Raw genomic sequence first — 15,158 nt, forward strand, 5'->3', positions numbered from 1 at the left:
TCCATTTTCTTCAGTTTCCATAGTGAATTGTATTTTGGGGTTGATAGAATTGAGGTGCTGTACGAAAGAGTCTAATGAATCTGATCCATGCGGCCATATTGCAAAAGTGTCGTCAACGTATCTCAGAAAGACTGTGGGTTTTAATTTTGTTCAACTTATGGCTTTCTCCTCAAAATTTTCCATGAACAAATTTGCGATCACAGGAGAGAGTGGCGATCCCATAGCTGCACCATCTAGCTGCTCGTAGAAACATCCGTCGAAGTAGAAAAACGTGGATTTCAGCATTCTTCTCGTCCTCGCAAGCTTGCACCAGTTAGTGCCTGTCACCAGCTCTGAAGATGGCTATCTGCAACGAAGCCGAAACGTCAGCGACTAGTGTTTCTCCTAGTTTTCCGACGCGGTCGTACCCAGAAGACCAAGGACTTTGTGTTAGTAATTGTGACCGTGGAAGCCTCACTTCCTACATAAAGTTCATGTTTACCATAAAAAAATTGTAATAAAACGGTAAGCGGGCCTCATTAAATTGCAGGACAAACCCACACATGCTGCCCGGCGGACACAACGGAACTGTCGGGTTTTCCCGCTATAAAATATGGCCATATTAACGTTTTATTCAAATGTTATTAACAAAATTCGCTATAGGGATGTAGCTATTACCGAAGGTGGAACGGAAAGACGTAGACCCGGGTCCGATTTCCTTTTTATTTTTATGTCCCTAAAGGCTAACACCATCGTTCAAATTTATATATATAAATTACCGGGGGACCGATCCATGTCTCGGTATAGTTTATTTTGATTGTAAACGCAATATAAAGGAAACTCACATTTTTTACAACTAATTTCGGCTTTTATTATTTAAGTTACAGCGGAATTTCAATTTATTATGAATACAGCTGTCCAAATTATGTAAACGTAAACTATAAAAAAAGTGCATACAAATTCTAAAATTTACCCTTAAATAAGAGTGAATCATTGATTTGACGCCAGTGCACTCAAATGGCACCAACACGAAACACTCGTCACTCATCATCACTGACTTGCTCTATTTCCCCCAATATCGAGTAATATTCAGTGTAATCTTTGCCCAAAAGTTACAATACAATACAAATTATATTTATCACTTTGTAAAGTATTTTATAATTTGCTAGTATACTGTGGATGGCTTTTTATAAACACACTAGCAGAGTACCCGTCCTTCGTACGGGGTTGGCATTAAAGTATAAAATGCTTATTGCAGTTATACTCAAGCTTTGCGTTTGCAATGAGGAATGACACAGTTTGATAAAATTTGCTTCTTTAAATTTACAATATTCTATAGTATTACACATCTACCATAGCCATAATTTTCTACCACTTCACTTAAACAATTGAACAAAATAAATTATCAAAGATTCGCAAAATATCACAAATTATTCATGAAATTCAAACATAAACATAAGTGTAAACAATTCTACTTTGACAGTTAGTTCTCATTGTGTATCGCAGTTTTTTGTTGCTGCTTAGTTCAAATTAGCTGTTTTCATAAATGCAAAAAATATAGTGCTGCACCCTGTGGGCAAATCTTATCACTTTTTAATGCTTTTGCTTATCATAGAACCAACTTTTTTAGTTGAAACAGCTGACTAATTTCTTAAAATTCTCTTTAAATATGAATACTCATAAGGTTAACACGGGGAACTACAGAGCCACTGGGTGGAGCCCAAAAGGATTTTTGAGATAAGAATATGCCTATATGTTAATCGGGAATGACAGCTATCATCATACCAAATTTCAGCCCAACCCGTCCAGTAGTTATTGCGTGATTGAACTTCAAACAAACATACAAACTTTCACATTTATAATATTACGAGGCGTTAGCCCGTCCTACGTAAGGGAATTCAGTAGTCAGTTAAAACCGTGTAGAATTCAGATCAGCTAGTTTACACAAATAAAGGCAAAGTTTCTTGCAGTTTTAATGTGAAAAATCATCTTGTAAACAATGTTGTATGACCAAATATGTTTTTATTCCATTATAGGCCTATACGATATGCATTTTAAATCCGATAATTTTACAATAAAACAGCAATTTTGAAATTTTTACGATGTGAAAAGCGTTGAAGTGAGATTTGCAGCTGATTCGCACAGACGGACACTGATTATAAGTAGCCTACGGTAGAAAGAGTAATAGAATAGTCAATTGAGAAGTTTATAGACCTAGTCAACGATACCACTTTCCATAGCATACCTGCCTCTACCATAATTATTACCACCAAAATACAACTACTATACACAATTTCCAGTAGGTCTGAATAGAAACGACCTAAAATAAAACGATAATATCCAATCAAATTCACAGTACACATAATTTAACTTTGGTGTCCTAACATCAAAACTAATAGTCACACCTATCCTTTACCAATTTCACTGCATTAATTGCTAAATAAATAAGTGTAAACAAAGAAAAGTAAAAACAATAACAGTTTGTTTTGAAACAGCTGTTTGGTTCAAATAACATTCATTTGAAAAAAAGAACTGGTTACATGTAGCAGGAATATAAAAAGTAAACTCGCTAGTAAAGCTAATGACGTAATTGTCAATGTTTATTATCCATACCGTTTATCAGTTCTATCCTTGATAATTACCCACCCTCATTGAATAAACGTACATCGTAATTTCCCATATAAGTTAATTTTAACTACAATATATTCATAGTTGAAATAAAAGTGATATTTTCACGTTTGGGGGCGCTAGGCGCCCCTAAACGTAACCACAACTGAACACGATTTTATAAAAGGATGGTTTGTCTAATTGCAGTATCCTAGGTCAATGTTGACGTTGTGTTTAATCTATGTCATCCATCTGTTTATCTTTGTATAAAACCCGGCTGAGGTTGTGGTGGTAATTTAAAATCGTGATTCCTGATTCTTCTTAATCTTCTTTTTATGACATCAACATTTCCGAGCCTAATAATCCAAACAAAGTTAAAGCAGACAAACATTAATTGTAAAAAAAAAGTTACCATTAAGAATTAAGACATGCAAACATTGTTATTTTTCTAATCTTTCCTTGAAAAGTGGAGCAGTAAAATAATTTGCATTTATCCTTTTTTATTAAGACTCTTGTACAGAGCCTCGATTTGTACTGTGGTTTAATTAATTTTGGTTAAAACTGTGGTTTAAACTGAGGTCTAATTATCTCTACTAATCTTACTTATTTCCTATAATCAATGAAAAAATAAGAGTAAATAAAATAACCTCATAGTTCCATAGTTTATATTTAACCAGCTGTTAGTTAAAACAAATTATATTGCTCTAAAACAAATCAAAGATTACAAAGATTGCTTTAAAAATAATTTGAACATCCTAGTATTTTACTATGTATATTTAATTACTCTGTCATCCTCTTACAGGAGAATTGAACGTATCAATGATTAGCATTACACATAGTATAAATAGTCAACCCTAAGTATGTCTTTACATTTTTATCCAAATGCTGAATTTGTGACACAAAAGCTGAATGTTTACAGCTGTTATGTTAAGCAAGTTATTTTATGCCAAAAGCTAGTTTAGAATCTTAGCGTCGGCTGCTAGACTTTTTAAAAATTAAAACTTAATTTTTAAAAAACTGGGACCCTAAACTAAAATTATGGCTTCGACATTCCCTAGTTCTCAAAATTATCTTTCTTTCAACACAAAAATCATGAAAATCCGTCGAGTGGTTGATTCAGAATCGTGAAATAAAAAAACACAGTTTTGTTTTAATATTATAGATTAGTAAGATGTTACAAGTCTTTTGTTTACTTTATACTTGTTATTTTTTCAACCATAGTTACTTAGCAACCCATAAGGCCAATGTTAATGTTTAAAATTTTCAAATGAGTTGTGTAGCGAAATACTAATTTTCCTGAGGTACTGGCTGTCGTGAATCACGTTTTTAAGACTGTAAGTCTCCAATTCCAAATTTAGTCAAAATCCTTCTGCTGGATTTTGAGATGTATATTACAGACGGACAGACAGACAGACAAACAGACATTACTCTTATTACAGTATAGGATAAATCCGTGTAGGTGATAACTGGAGTAATTTTGGTGTGGTTTTGATGAAATTTGGCTTTAAGATGTTTTTTTTAATTTTTTTAGGGAGAGGAGGTAAAAATGCTTTTACGCACACAAGTAGCCAGCCTGTAGTGTGAGAATCCTGAGCTTGTCAGACTACTCACTAAAAAACCCCCTCTAATTGGGATATAGGGGGATTGTTTGTCACATTACTTCAGGTCAGGTCAACGTGTGACCTAAGCCCTCAGGGCTCGTGCCGTTTCTGGCATTCAATTTCTTTATGATGGGAGGAAGGGGGAAGACCCTGTAGCTGCAAAAGCTGTGTCATTTGTGCTCTTCAATTTTTTTAAGTTTTTAAGTAGTAAATTAAACTTTTACATGAAGAAATTGATACCTAAATATTCAGTAAGTTTTTATCTGTGAAAGTGTATAATCGGTTTTCTCATTCAAGTAACCAGTTTATATAAATTATAGTTTTTCTGATAAACTGCAGGATTATTTCAATGTTCATAGATAAGATGGGACCATAGATAAGCTCTGGGTAAGGAAAACAGAGTGAGTGATCTGACCTTTGTACTGGCAACTGATAGAGATAACTCCAAACATGAATATCTGAAACCTGAATATATCTATACTTCAGATACTGATTACTTCAAGAGACTTTTAACTTTTTGATTTTATTTACTTATAAACCTATTTTTAATTTTATTTACTATCCTTTAATTTTCCCCCTGGTGGAATATATAGCATAAAGACTGTCTATTTACTTAAAGGACTTATTATTAATTTTATTTTTTTACAAAAGATGATTATTTTATTTTTATTTTAGTGAATATTACTTATTGTGGTTAGACATAATGAACCCATTAAAGAGAAAATTTAATACTGGTGAAAAAGTATTCGCCAAAATAAAAGGTTATCCATTTTGGCCAGCTATTATTACTGACATAAGCTCAGCTAACACCCTCAAGAAATACACAGTCAATTTCTTTGGTACAAATGAAATTGGTATTGTGAAGGAGGTTGATCTTTGTTTATTCAATGAAAACAAATCTCTCTATGGAATTTACAAGCCAAAAAATCCTAAATTTAATGCAGCAATGAAGGAAGCGGACCGAAGTTTAAATCACCACGACGCAGACATACTGCAGTTAGTGCAGACGTTAACCCACACCAGGGAGCATCACATTCACAGTGCATGCCTATAAATATCCACAATTCGTGACCTCCTAGTTGCTGGATTACAGGACGACGCCACCGTCCCAGTCCTCTTATGGAGAAAAATAAAACTGTTGTAGTTTGCTTGTTTATGGATGTATGTTAATCAAATTTGGCGAATTTATTTATTTCATCCTATACTATTAACATTTAGTAAAAAAACACATTTTACCTTCCCCGTAGCATCAAATCTAGGTACTTGTTAAATCTAATGTTTTTTAAACTACGGATAGATATGTCTTGTTCATTGAAATATATTTGAACTAAAATCCAACCAAACAAATTGAAATTTACCTAGTCTGTAGGTTTTCTGTGGCAGGGGATTTATGTTAATCGTGAACTTTGTGTGTCAGCGTGTGTTTATTAATTGAAGAAAACTTTTGTAGGATTTCATAGAGTAATTTGATGTTGGATTTGAAAATCATGACCGGAAACTAGTAATCCCCAGACTAATTTATTTATTAATTATTAGAAACTTTTTCAGTACAGTGACTGTTTCTCAGATCAATTATCAACACAAAACTACATGCTAAAAAATAATCAATAATTTAATTTTAATTATTAGTATTTTACATCCTTTTTTTATTACATGCTTTTAGGTACAGTATAGTATCATTGTTAGATTTGTGTGGCCTTCACTCAACTTTCCCTGGCATTTTTATAAGGTCCATTGTTTTGCAAGGCCTGATGACACACACAAACATACTCATAATAACCATGTCAACTGTTCTGAGGTTTAGCATTCAGTTACTATTGGAATAAACTATTACTATACTTATTCTTCAATTTTATTAGATTGTTTATAGTTCCTGATTTTGTGCCAGTCTGTATATTATACTGTCACGATTCTTAATATCCTTACAGGTGCTAGAAGGAAAAACACAGTATGTAGAGTTTGCTGGAAATTTAGTTCCTGTTACAAAATCTGGCGAACAGCTGCAACTAGGGTTCCGAGCTTTTAGAGAAAACCGACTGCCCTTCACTGCCCGAGTGAAAGACCCGCACGCTGACTCTGTAGGGAGAACTCTCTTCATGAGAGAGGCTAGAGTAAGTATTTACAATAGAGGTCAGAACATTATGATCATGTTGTACGGTCTGCTGATGGAGGCAAAAACAATTACCTTTACACTAATACTCACACTCAATGAGGAAAACTCTTAAATAACCTGATTATCAACTGTACATGTTATTCTCGGTGTGATTTTAAAATACATTTGATACATATTTAAATTAGTCTAGATATATTACATTTATTGTTGAAAATATTGTACAAAATTTGATTCTATAAGACCTGGAAACTAGTTGCCAGGGTGTAAATTGTAGGTAAATAAAAATCACACATAAATGTCCGCTCATTATGTAACAGAGTTCCTCTTTCCTCAAATTGAAAATATGGATTTTTTGTATTTTTTTTTTTAAACCACATGTGGTAAAGCTTATCTGGTGAAACGTGTCAAAGCAATGAATAAACTTTTACAAAACAAACCATACAAGTTTTTAAACAGCAAAATTGATTAGAACAAGATACTTGTTTAAAAAAAAATATTTTGAAGGGGAAAATAATGTAATTTTTTTTATATTTAATAAATAAATAATTAGCCTATAATTTGATTCTGAGTATGTTTTGACTCCACCTTGCAAAATCATAAATTTTATTTTTTCAGCTACCGAAAGGAGAACCACCTCAACAACCCATCTGTGTGCTCAACATTGTCCTTCCAGATGAAATCATCCCAGAGGCCCTACTCTCTGAACACGAACTGCACAAATACAGCTTTATTCAGGATTCAAGTGAGAATTTTCATTAAGATTTTGATGCTATTTATGACATCAAAACCAAACATATGTATTGTAACGTAAATTTTGAGTTAGTAATTAGTAGTAGTAGGACTGAGGAGCGAGCTGGTCTAGTGGTAGAGCACGGGGCTTCGAAGCCACAGATCCCGGGTTCATATTCCGCCAATCACCAATCGATTTCATCTGTGTGGTAATTAATACTAGAGGTTAAAATACCTTATAATCCGTCAATGTGATCATGTCACCGATGAAAGGCGACCGGTTTCAACACATCAAAGGGGTCATCTTCAGGCGAATAAGGGACGTAGAATTACTCTGAAGACGCCGTCAAAAAGTCAATAAATACGAAACAAAGAACAGTAACACTTAAACACATTTTTACAAAAAGAACGTGTGGCCACAAATTGACTGGCGGGGGACTGTATGCATACATTAAGTTACAAACCAAGACTGCCGTCTTGTCCATCTGTCACCCCCCTCTCCTTGTTCCAGTTCTTATCAGGTCCTTTCCGTGTTGTTGTTCTTTCAATGCCGACTGCTGTTTCTTATAATAAATTACTTTAAAAAAAGGCTTATTCGTTCAAATTGTGTTTGGGATTTTTGTCGCCAGCTTTGTATATCTCGTATTCTTCTATTACATTTTAATATCTGCCTTCAGTTCTGTGAATTTGTAAAAAAATTAAAAATATAACAATCAATAAAATATTTAGTTAGCTAAATATTTAGCTATAGGTATAGGGGTGTGCGAAGCAGCCAAAATTTTTTGATTCGAAGCAACAATTCGATTCAAAAGATTTTTGTTTTGAATCGATGCAACTCGATTCAAAGCAATACGGCATTTGTCTATCCATACTTGTCAATGGAGTGAAATAACAATAATTAAATTTACCACATTTTTGTGAAATGCAAATTTTTGTTGACGTGGTATTAGGCCTATCCATACATATAACATATATGTATGGTGAAAAATATTTATTTTCAATCAAATTTGAGAAGAAGCTGTATTGCTCAAAATGTCAGTGAGCTGCTTTACTTGCCTACTTCATGATTTTTACTTGCAGAATCATATTGTTAGGCATTTTACCTATTTTATAATATTCATTTAAAGATATGTTTTGGTGCAAAAAAAAATAAAAACATTTGTAAGATTTATACTGAATCTTTCGATTGGTTTACATTTATAAAATCAAAATGAGGGATTAGAATCAGACCTACAAACCACAAGGTATACATAGCTTCAGATCCTACGAAAATACAAAATTTATCAATATAAAACAACAGTCTTACTAGTTAAGAATCAAGAAGGCCTAACAATTTTTCAGACTTGTGTTATTTTTAGAATGATTTTGGAGTGACTTGTTTTGGCTATGTTTACAGTAGTAAGGCCGGCCGCACACTGATCAGACAAAACGTCTTTCGACAAAACGTTTTGTCAAAAGACGTCGGAAGCGAGTGGCCTACCATGCAGTTAAATGGAGGCGTCACACACTGATGAGACAGAGGCATCAGACGCGTTGTTTTGTCTGAAGACGTTTTTGGGTGTTTTTGCGATCAGACAAACAGTTCTGCGCATGCGCGGATGGTAGATACAGTAGCTTACACGCACACGCACTCGCACAGTTGCATAGGACTTGCCCTATTAGTTCCTCGTGGAGTAACAATGACGTCTGAAGACAATAGTTCTGAAGTGGGTAATATTTCAAATGGACAAACAATTTAGCAGGTAATCAAACGTATCAATGTTCATTCTACAATAATTATACAATTTGGCAGCATCTGCTCGTAACTCCGCAATGAACCCCCCAAACCGTTTTTGATTAATGGGATGAACCCAATGCTCCCTTCTTTCGTTTAGTTCTGCAAGTTTGTATAAAGTTCCACAACATAATTGCTACGTCCACTTCCTCATCCATTTTATTAACACCACACAATCTCTGGCTTTTCACAATGGTCTGTGGGTGACTGAATTAATTTTCCCTCCGGTTTTTGTCTTTTGTCTGAGACCACCGCACACATGCGACATTTTTGTTTTCCGACAAGACGTCTTCCGACAAAACGTTTTCTCAAAAAACATTTTGTCTGACCAGTGTGCGGCCGGCCTAAAACATGTCCCACACTGCTTACACTTAACAAAAAACTTCTCATCATTTGCAATGTTAAAACAAAAAATTAAAACAATTAAAGCAATCTTTAGATGCAAAGAATTAATTAAATAAGCATGCCTTCAAAAAAGAAAACGCAACAGCAATGCGCTCCTGTATTGCGGGTGTTTCATTGATTTTCTGCAGGCGTTTTTCATGTATATATACTGATTCCCACATGAATCGAATAGTTTTTTGATTACCACCGAATCAAATCACAATTCGATGCATCAAATCGAATCGAATCAGAATTTCTATGCATCGCACACCCCTACTAATCTAACATTTCAGTAACGGTTAACAGTTATAAAACCAGTTTTTCATTAAACTAAATTTTATTGCACTGAAACGAACTTAGAATGTATGTAGAATGTTGGCTGCTGGACTTCAGAAAAAAAACTAAATTTCTAAAAGACAGAAATCCAAAATTACATTTTGACATTACCTTCCTCTCAAAATCATCTTTATTTCATTATAGAGAAAGGAATCATGAACAAATGTCATGTAGTTGGTTCAGGATCTTGGCATAAAAAATCCCCACACATATATAAGATTAATAGTAGTAAAGGCAATAATAAGAAGATAACACTTTGCAAGTAAGGGTGAAACAATTACATGTAACAGTGATTCATTACCATTCAGGCTATTCTGTTGTTGTTTTACCCATTTAGTCATTTATATAATCTTATAGGCCAACATTACTCCAGTTTGTATTAATCTTAAATCTTTCCTGTTCATTAAGAAGTTAAAAACAGATTAATTAAGAAAGTGTTTTCTTTGATAGCTACGAATGTTGGATAACTATTAAATTGGGATCAGAAAGATGTCTGACTGGAAGTGTTGATGTGCAGGAGGGTTGGAGTCGTACCAGAGGGTAGACCTGAGGTTGTCTGACATCAGTAACCTGCTGGGGGAGGACTGGGTGAGTCTGGCCCACGAGCTGTCTGTGTCATCTGCAGACATCAACAGACTCAAGTCAGAACATCCGCAGAGTTCTGCGCAACAGGGACTAGCTATGCTGAGATTCTGGCTCACACAGGCCGGCAACAAAGCTCAAGGTTGTTGATAAACTATTCGTTGTGTATTTCCCAGTTTTAACATACAATGTTTCAATAGCCAATCTGAGAGAGTCTTTAACACATTTCAATATTCATTGTCTCCTTGGGGTAGCGGATTTTTATCCCCCTGGAATTTTACCCCCTGGGCAAACGTGACGTCACAAACCAGAGGGTAAAATTCCGGCCCCGAACTTTTGAGTTTCGCGACATCAGCTCGATGGATTAAACGCGGATTTAAACATATATTTTCACAGTTGTGAATTTAATCAGAAGACATCAAATTATAAAAACCTAAAGTGTACGGCCCGGATTTTTACCCCCGGATTTTTACCCCCGGAATTTTACCCCCCGGATTTTTACTCCCAGATTTTTACCCCCGGAATTTTACCCCCTGGCCAGACATATAAATTAGTGAGAATGATTAATAATCTTCATTCTCTTTTAATATAATAGTAAACAGTTTATTATTAAGTAGCCTATCTTAATTTATTTGTAACATCAATTAATCGAACAGGTTTTTTATTTTAATTTTGAGATTCGAGTATCAGGATTCGATCTTTGAAGCCAACTGTCAATAATATGACGTATAAACAAACATCAGAATGGTAATTAATTCGAAGATTTCTTTAACGATTTATTATACAACCGTGGTAAAACAATGTTTTTCATTTGTATTGTAACAATAACAAAATATGCCTTATTGTTTCTTTACGAATAAATGTTCACCCAATTATCATTTAAATGAGATACTCAGTTTATTTTACATACTTATTAACCAACAGTAGGCCCCAAACGCAAATCCTGAACATCAAAATAAAACAGCGAATTCTGTTTACTTAGTTGAGATTACAAAATAAATAAATAAAGATAGGCGACTATATAATGAAATGTTTACAATTAATTAAAAACAGAAATAAGAAAATCAATCATTCAATTTCTAAAATTAGCCAGGGGGTAAAATTCCGGGGGGTAAAAATCCGGGGGTAAAATTCCGGGGGGTAAAAATTCCGGGGGTAAAAATCCGGCCCGTACATCTTCAGTTGTCTAAACGCTAGTTATATGGACAGGGGGTAAAATTCCGGTTTTTATCGCTAATCTAATTAATCACGCTCTGGCTATTTTCATTAGACTTCCAAATCCGCGGGGGTAAAATTCCGGCCACGAACAAACTTTTGGCCACTCAGCTTACTACGTCATAGTGACGTCAGCTTTGCCCAGTGTAATAGGAGGGTCAAATATTGTAATGAGGAAGTGTTTGGCAATGTTGTGTGAGTAGGCTGGTAGTGTTGTTAAACAATAACTTGTTGTGCTGACCTACTGAAGGCTGTTGCTTTAAGTAGGCCAGTGCACTTGATCAGGGGGTCAGTTTTGGTGGGTAGTGTTTGTGTGGTGCACCGGAGGACAGGGTCCTGCTGGGGGAGCTGGAGCCCAAGACCCTTGGCTTGTATTGTATTGTACTGTACCTGTAACGGTACGTATTCCCTTGGAATACCTACTGTTACATTGGGTGACGTAGCTCTGGAATGAAACTCAGCACTCGCTTACAAAACCCAACTTTATTAATTACTCAAAACAACACGAAGAACACAAAGCTAAACTAACAATCATAAAAGGTAGAGTAGACTGGAACTGTATAAATGAGTTAGGAACTTAAACCCCAATTTTGAAAACCCTTTACATTGTCTTACCTGGACCCAAGGCCTAGGGCCTTGGGCTCTAGCTCCCCCAGCAGGACCCTGTCCTCCGGTGCACCACACAAACACTACCCACCAAAACTGACCCCCTGATCAAGTGCACTGGCCTACTTAAAGCAACAGCCTTCAGTAGGTCAGCACAACAAGTTATTGTTTAACAACACTACCAGCCTACTCACACAACATTGCCAAACACTTCCTCATTACAATATTTGACCCTCCTATTACACCAGGGGGTAAAATTCCAGGGGGATAAAATTCCGGCGACCCGTCTCCTTCCCTATAACCGCTGACTCAGTTACACGACACGTAGCCGCATGAGTGCAAAATGAATTCTTTATTGTGTCACACCGGTATGCATATGTTGTGACACCAGTTATCCTAACCAACCATGTAATTTTAGGTGTTAATATAGATGGTTAGTTATAGTCAGTGGTTATAGGGACAAATAGATATATAGTAAAAAAAACAAGTTGCCTGAATATAGTGCACCAGCGGCTAAATATCCACATAGGATGCTTGAATACAACCCTCTCAAGAACTTGCAAAAGCTAGGTATTCTATAACTATTGTAACTATACTTTTGTTATGATTTGGTGTTAACAAATATTTATTAAAACATAGTTCCTACCAATTTTTAACTTGCAATACTAATTTGAATATTTAAACCAAGGAATGATACTAACATCAGGAAGTCTGAAAGCAGGGTGTTGGCGAGACAAAGTTCCACCTCTGGTACCAAGAGCCAGAGCAGTAAGTAACTAAGTACTAATTTAAAGAAGGTGAATTATCATGTTCGCGTTTGGGTTGCAGCCAGCACACTGGAGAGCGCACTACAGAACATCGGCAGGGATGATATTGTACAACAATGTGTCTTCAACGTCGACCACTCTGGGATCCAGTTGCTCAAAGATGATTCACGAGATGCCTCAATTAGAAGAAGTATACCCTACTCTGATAAGGACATTATGAAGGTCAGTTATTATGTCTGAATTCGTTGTTTGGTGTTAATTTTTTTCTAAATAGTAAATTTATATTATTCTTGGGCTTAACCCTTTGCGGTCTCAAAGCCATTTTAGGAAAATTGGCTCGAATGGCCATGCTTTACACGGCTACTAATGTCAGCTTGTCATGTTTACGCCGCACCGTGCATCTCAAGTCTCTAATTTCCCCGTCAGCTTGTCCGGCCAGCTTAGGTGGCCATCCAACACAACTTTTTTAAACATTGTTTAGTAATTCTCTGGTTGGTTGCAGCACTGAACAGAGATAGTATCCCGATTCAAAAAATATTAAAATTTTAGTTTGTAAGGTTTCCAGCCCTGTGTTTTGCCATTTCACTGTAAAATAACATCAACTGTCAGCGTGTTGTTTACGGAAAGTAAATAAAAGAAACGTCTTATAACACTTAAAACTACACATTTAAGTGCACTCTTAACTACTACTCTTTAAGTGTTAAAAGAAGTTTCTTATCTTAGAGTTGTTTGAAAACTTGTTAGAAACTAATTTACTAATTTTAAATTTCTCTATTTGTGTCGTAAAGGTTCACCTACATTATTTCTGCTCTCAGTTTTAACTGATAACTTCTAACTAATGAATGCTAAACAAAAGTCAAAGGCTAAACGCTCTGCTTCAATTCAAATTAACATGTTGCAGCAAAGTTTTTAGAATTGAAGAAAACTGTTGCCTTACTGATAACCTGTGTTAAGTAATTTAAGCTCGTAACTTTCCCCGACTGCAAAAACGGGTCAATTATATTATTGATTTGAGACATCCCCCTAAACCAACGAATTATATCCGTAGAGAATCCTGAAAAGTGGGGTGATATCAACCGTTTCATCTGTTCCATTTTTTACCCACAAACTCTGGGTTACCAACTGGACAGTCATAAATCTTCTTTGAATAGGCTAAAGCAGCAACACCATTGAAAGTTGGTTAACGTATTTAGTGCTTTGTATTTACTACAACTAATACCTCGTTTACTAAGTTTAACCTGTTAAGTGATACTATTACTGTATCTATATTGTCTAGCATGGTGCCAGACCTCGCAAACCAAGTATACTATGGCAGTTGATTGTAAATGCAATCATCATAAAAGCTCCTACCTTTGTAAAAGATGCAACAAGGTTCGCGTAAAACCTACTTTAGTGAGTGGCCAATATACACTTCTGGCTCATAGCAATAAATCTTTTTTGTCCTACTGTATATAGTTTTTATCAAGACTTGATTCAGTAAACCTAAAGATTCTAATTCACTTAGTGATCAGACACATTTAAGAATTAAGTATAAGAATGTGTTTATTGTCGTTAATTACAACTGTATAATAGACAACGTCAAAACAAATACTATCCATAGAAAAATAGTATTCGTTTTGACGTTATCTATTGTACAGTTGTATGAAACAACATTAAAGATATTCTTATTCTTATTCTCTAATTTGTCTGATCACTAAGTGAATTAGAATCAGGAATTAGAATTAGGATATCTGTGTCAAGTCTTGATAAAAACTGTGTAGGACAAAAATAGAGTCAGTTACCTATTTGTTTGTAGCACTATTTAAGTGTTATTTATGGTTTAATGAGTATTAGGGGTTGTCCAGTGGTTGAAAATTTAAACAAAATATGTAATGTACAGGATTCTCTATTTTCACCACCCGGTGTAAATAAAACATGTGATTGGAATTTCTTCCATTTGTTTTCATTTTTTGTTTATATTTTGTTGTTATTATGTCATTCTCATGGCAACCCATAAGGCCCGTGTAATTTTTTTATATTTCAAATTCATTTTTTGTGCTTATTTTTGAGCCTATTTTAATTTATAAAGGGATTCTGTTCATCTACAAGAAAATATCTTTCTAACCGTATGTGTAGATTTTCCCTGTGATGCACACGAGCTGAGAAAAAAGGTTTTAAAAATGCTTGACTATTAATATATAGATTGTATTCTATTTAAAGCTAATCCAAAATTGTGGCTTTCAGGACTCAGAATCTTTTGAAGATCTTTCTAGAACTCAATTTAGGAAAAAGAGTAAGTAATAATTAAAAACTTACTAATACAACCATGTGTGTTTTAATAATAACATTGACTATTAGATACTAAAGTAGACATCCTATCTATATGAAATATGAATGGAGATGAGTGTAGGATGAGTGGCGCGATCTTGTAGTCTTGTTAGTGACTAAGGCCGACATATTTCTTAAGACACAGCTGTTAATTAATA

The 15,158-nt window shown here is 34.9% G+C and overlaps 1 protein-coding gene across 1 annotated transcript in view; it reads left to right on the plus strand.

The window, feature by feature from the left end:
- The first annotated feature begins 338 nt into the window (after positions 1 to 338).
- LOC128997388 (uncharacterized) overlaps positions 339 to 15,158 on the plus strand; it is a 73,414-nt gene continuing 58,594 nt past the window's right edge. The window contains exons 1-6 of the mRNA XM_054423028.1: positions 339 to 428; positions 6,116 to 6,298; positions 6,916 to 7,042; positions 10,041 to 10,247; positions 12,755 to 12,915; positions 14,917 to 14,965. Of these exons, the coding sequence (XP_054279003.1) occupies positions 339 to 428; positions 6,116 to 6,298; positions 6,916 to 7,042; positions 10,041 to 10,247; positions 12,755 to 12,915; positions 14,917 to 14,965 (817 nt within the window). The remainder of the gene's footprint in view (positions 429 to 6,115; positions 6,299 to 6,915; positions 7,043 to 10,040; positions 10,248 to 12,754; positions 12,916 to 14,916; positions 14,966 to 15,158) is intronic.

Source organism: Macrosteles quadrilineatus, unplaced genomic scaffold (assembly GCF_028750875.1).
Source record: "Macrosteles quadrilineatus isolate MER2022 unplaced genomic scaffold, UCM_ALF_1.0 Scaffold_1__1_contigs__length_201487025, whole genome shotgun sequence".
Lineage (NCBI taxonomy): Eukaryota > Metazoa > Arthropoda > Insecta > Hemiptera > Cicadellidae > Macrosteles > Macrosteles quadrilineatus.